Source organism: Microtus ochrogaster, linkage group LG3 (genome assembly GCF_000317375.1).
Source record: "Microtus ochrogaster isolate Prairie Vole_2 linkage group LG3, MicOch1.0, whole genome shotgun sequence".
Classification (NCBI taxonomy): domain Eukaryota; kingdom Metazoa; phylum Chordata; class Mammalia; order Rodentia; family Cricetidae; genus Microtus; species Microtus ochrogaster.
The window spans coordinates 36,017,564-36,019,159 of NC_022029.1; the positions used below are offsets into that span (position 1 = coordinate 36,017,564).

The window sequence follows — 1,596 nt, forward strand, 5'->3', positions numbered from 1 at the left end:
TGTAGACCAGGCTGGTCTCGAACTCACAGAGATCCGCCTGCCTCTGCCTCCTTAGTGCTGGGACTAAAGGCATGTGCCACCACCGCCCGGCATGCTTTCTTTTTTTTTTATTTGATATTTTTTGATCAGATGTTCGAAGATGTGTGGATTGATATCCCGGTCTTCTGTTTGGTTCCATTGGTCCTCCTGTCTGTTCTTATGCCAATACCAAGCTGTTTTCAGTACTGTAACTCTGTAGTAGAGTTTGAAGTCAGGGATTGTGATGCCTCCAGAAGTTCTTTTATTGCCCAGGATTGTTTTGTTATCCTGGGTTTTTTTGCTTTTCCAAATGAAGTTGAGTACCGTTCTTTCAAGGTCCTTAAAGAATTTTGCTGGGATTTTGATGGGCAGAGACCCTTTCTTAAAAAGAAAAAAATTGCTGGGCAATGGTGACGTGTGCCTTTAATCCCAGCACTTGGGAGGCAGAGGCAGATAGATCTCTGTGAAACAGTTTAATGGTGAAATTACAGATACTTCAATGAGGTATTATATAACTCTTGATAACAATTCTTTAGGAAAATCTTGAACAAATATAAAAATGTGTTCAGTAAACAAAGTTTAAAAGGAAGCTCTGTGGCTAGACGATGGTGACACACCTTTAATCCCAGACTCAGGAGGCAGAGGCAGCTGGGTCTCTATGATTTCAAGGCCTGGCCTACAAAGTGAGTTCCAGGACAGCCACGGAAACCCTATCTCAGGAAAAAGAAAAAAGCAAGCTATACAGCAGTCCTGGGCCAGAGATGGGTCAGTGGGTCAATGGGTAAAGGTGCTTGCCTTGAAGCCTACATTCTGAGTTTGATCCCTGGGACCTACATGGTGGGAGTAGAGAACCAGCTCATGCAAGCTGTCCTCTGACCTCCACATGACGTGCATGCCTGCACACACGCACACACACACGCACAGACGCACACCAGTACTAGAGAGATGAGACAGGAGGAGGACCATGGGTTTGAGGCCAACCAATCTATATAGTAAGTTCCAGGATAACCTGGGTTGTACAGTGAGACCCTGCCTTGAAAAAATCGACAACAACAACAAAAAAGAAACAAAAACTATTCAAACAAGACATGTTTGTGCCAAAGAATGAGTCCCACAGAGAAAATGTGTATCTACCTTTATAAATACTGTTGTATAGGTCAAGACCCCAGAAGGAAAGTTCCAGAAGACCAGTACTGGAGTTGTCAGACTGCAGCCGAAGTCAGCTGAGTTGAAGTTTGTCACGAAGAACGACGGATACGTGCACATTCACCCTTCCTCGGTGAACTATCAGGTCAGAACGGTGCTGTTTAGAGAGTTTGCTCCACACACTGTCAGATGAGAGACGCAGTCCCTACGGCAGATGAGCTCTGTGACTGCAGTGTCCCAGCAGTACAGCATTAGAGAGGACTGAATCTGTGTCAGCTGACAACCTGTTTCTGGAAAGGAGCGCCATGTTGAGAAAATTGTACTGTATACAAAAGTGCCCATTCCAGCTCTCAAGTGAAAATTGTCTCTTTTAATTAGTTTAAGAAGTCATGGGGCCGGGCGGTGGTGGCGCACGCCTTTAATCCCAGCACT

The 1,596-nt window shown here is 45.1% G+C and overlaps 1 protein-coding gene across 4 annotated transcripts in view; it reads left to right on the plus strand.

Moving 5' to 3' along the window:
* The window catches only part of Dhx57 (DExH-box helicase 57), a 55,479-nt gene that overhangs the window by 47,587 nt on the left and 6,296 nt on the right, over positions 1-1,596 (plus strand). For all 4 annotated transcript variants that reach the window (XM_005360759.3, XM_026785956.1, XM_026785957.1 and 1 more), the window contains exon 22: positions 1,175-1,309. In XM_005360759.3, coding sequence (XP_005360816.1) covers positions 1,175-1,309 — 135 coding nt within the window. The remainder of the gene's footprint in view (positions 1-1,174; positions 1,310-1,596) is intronic.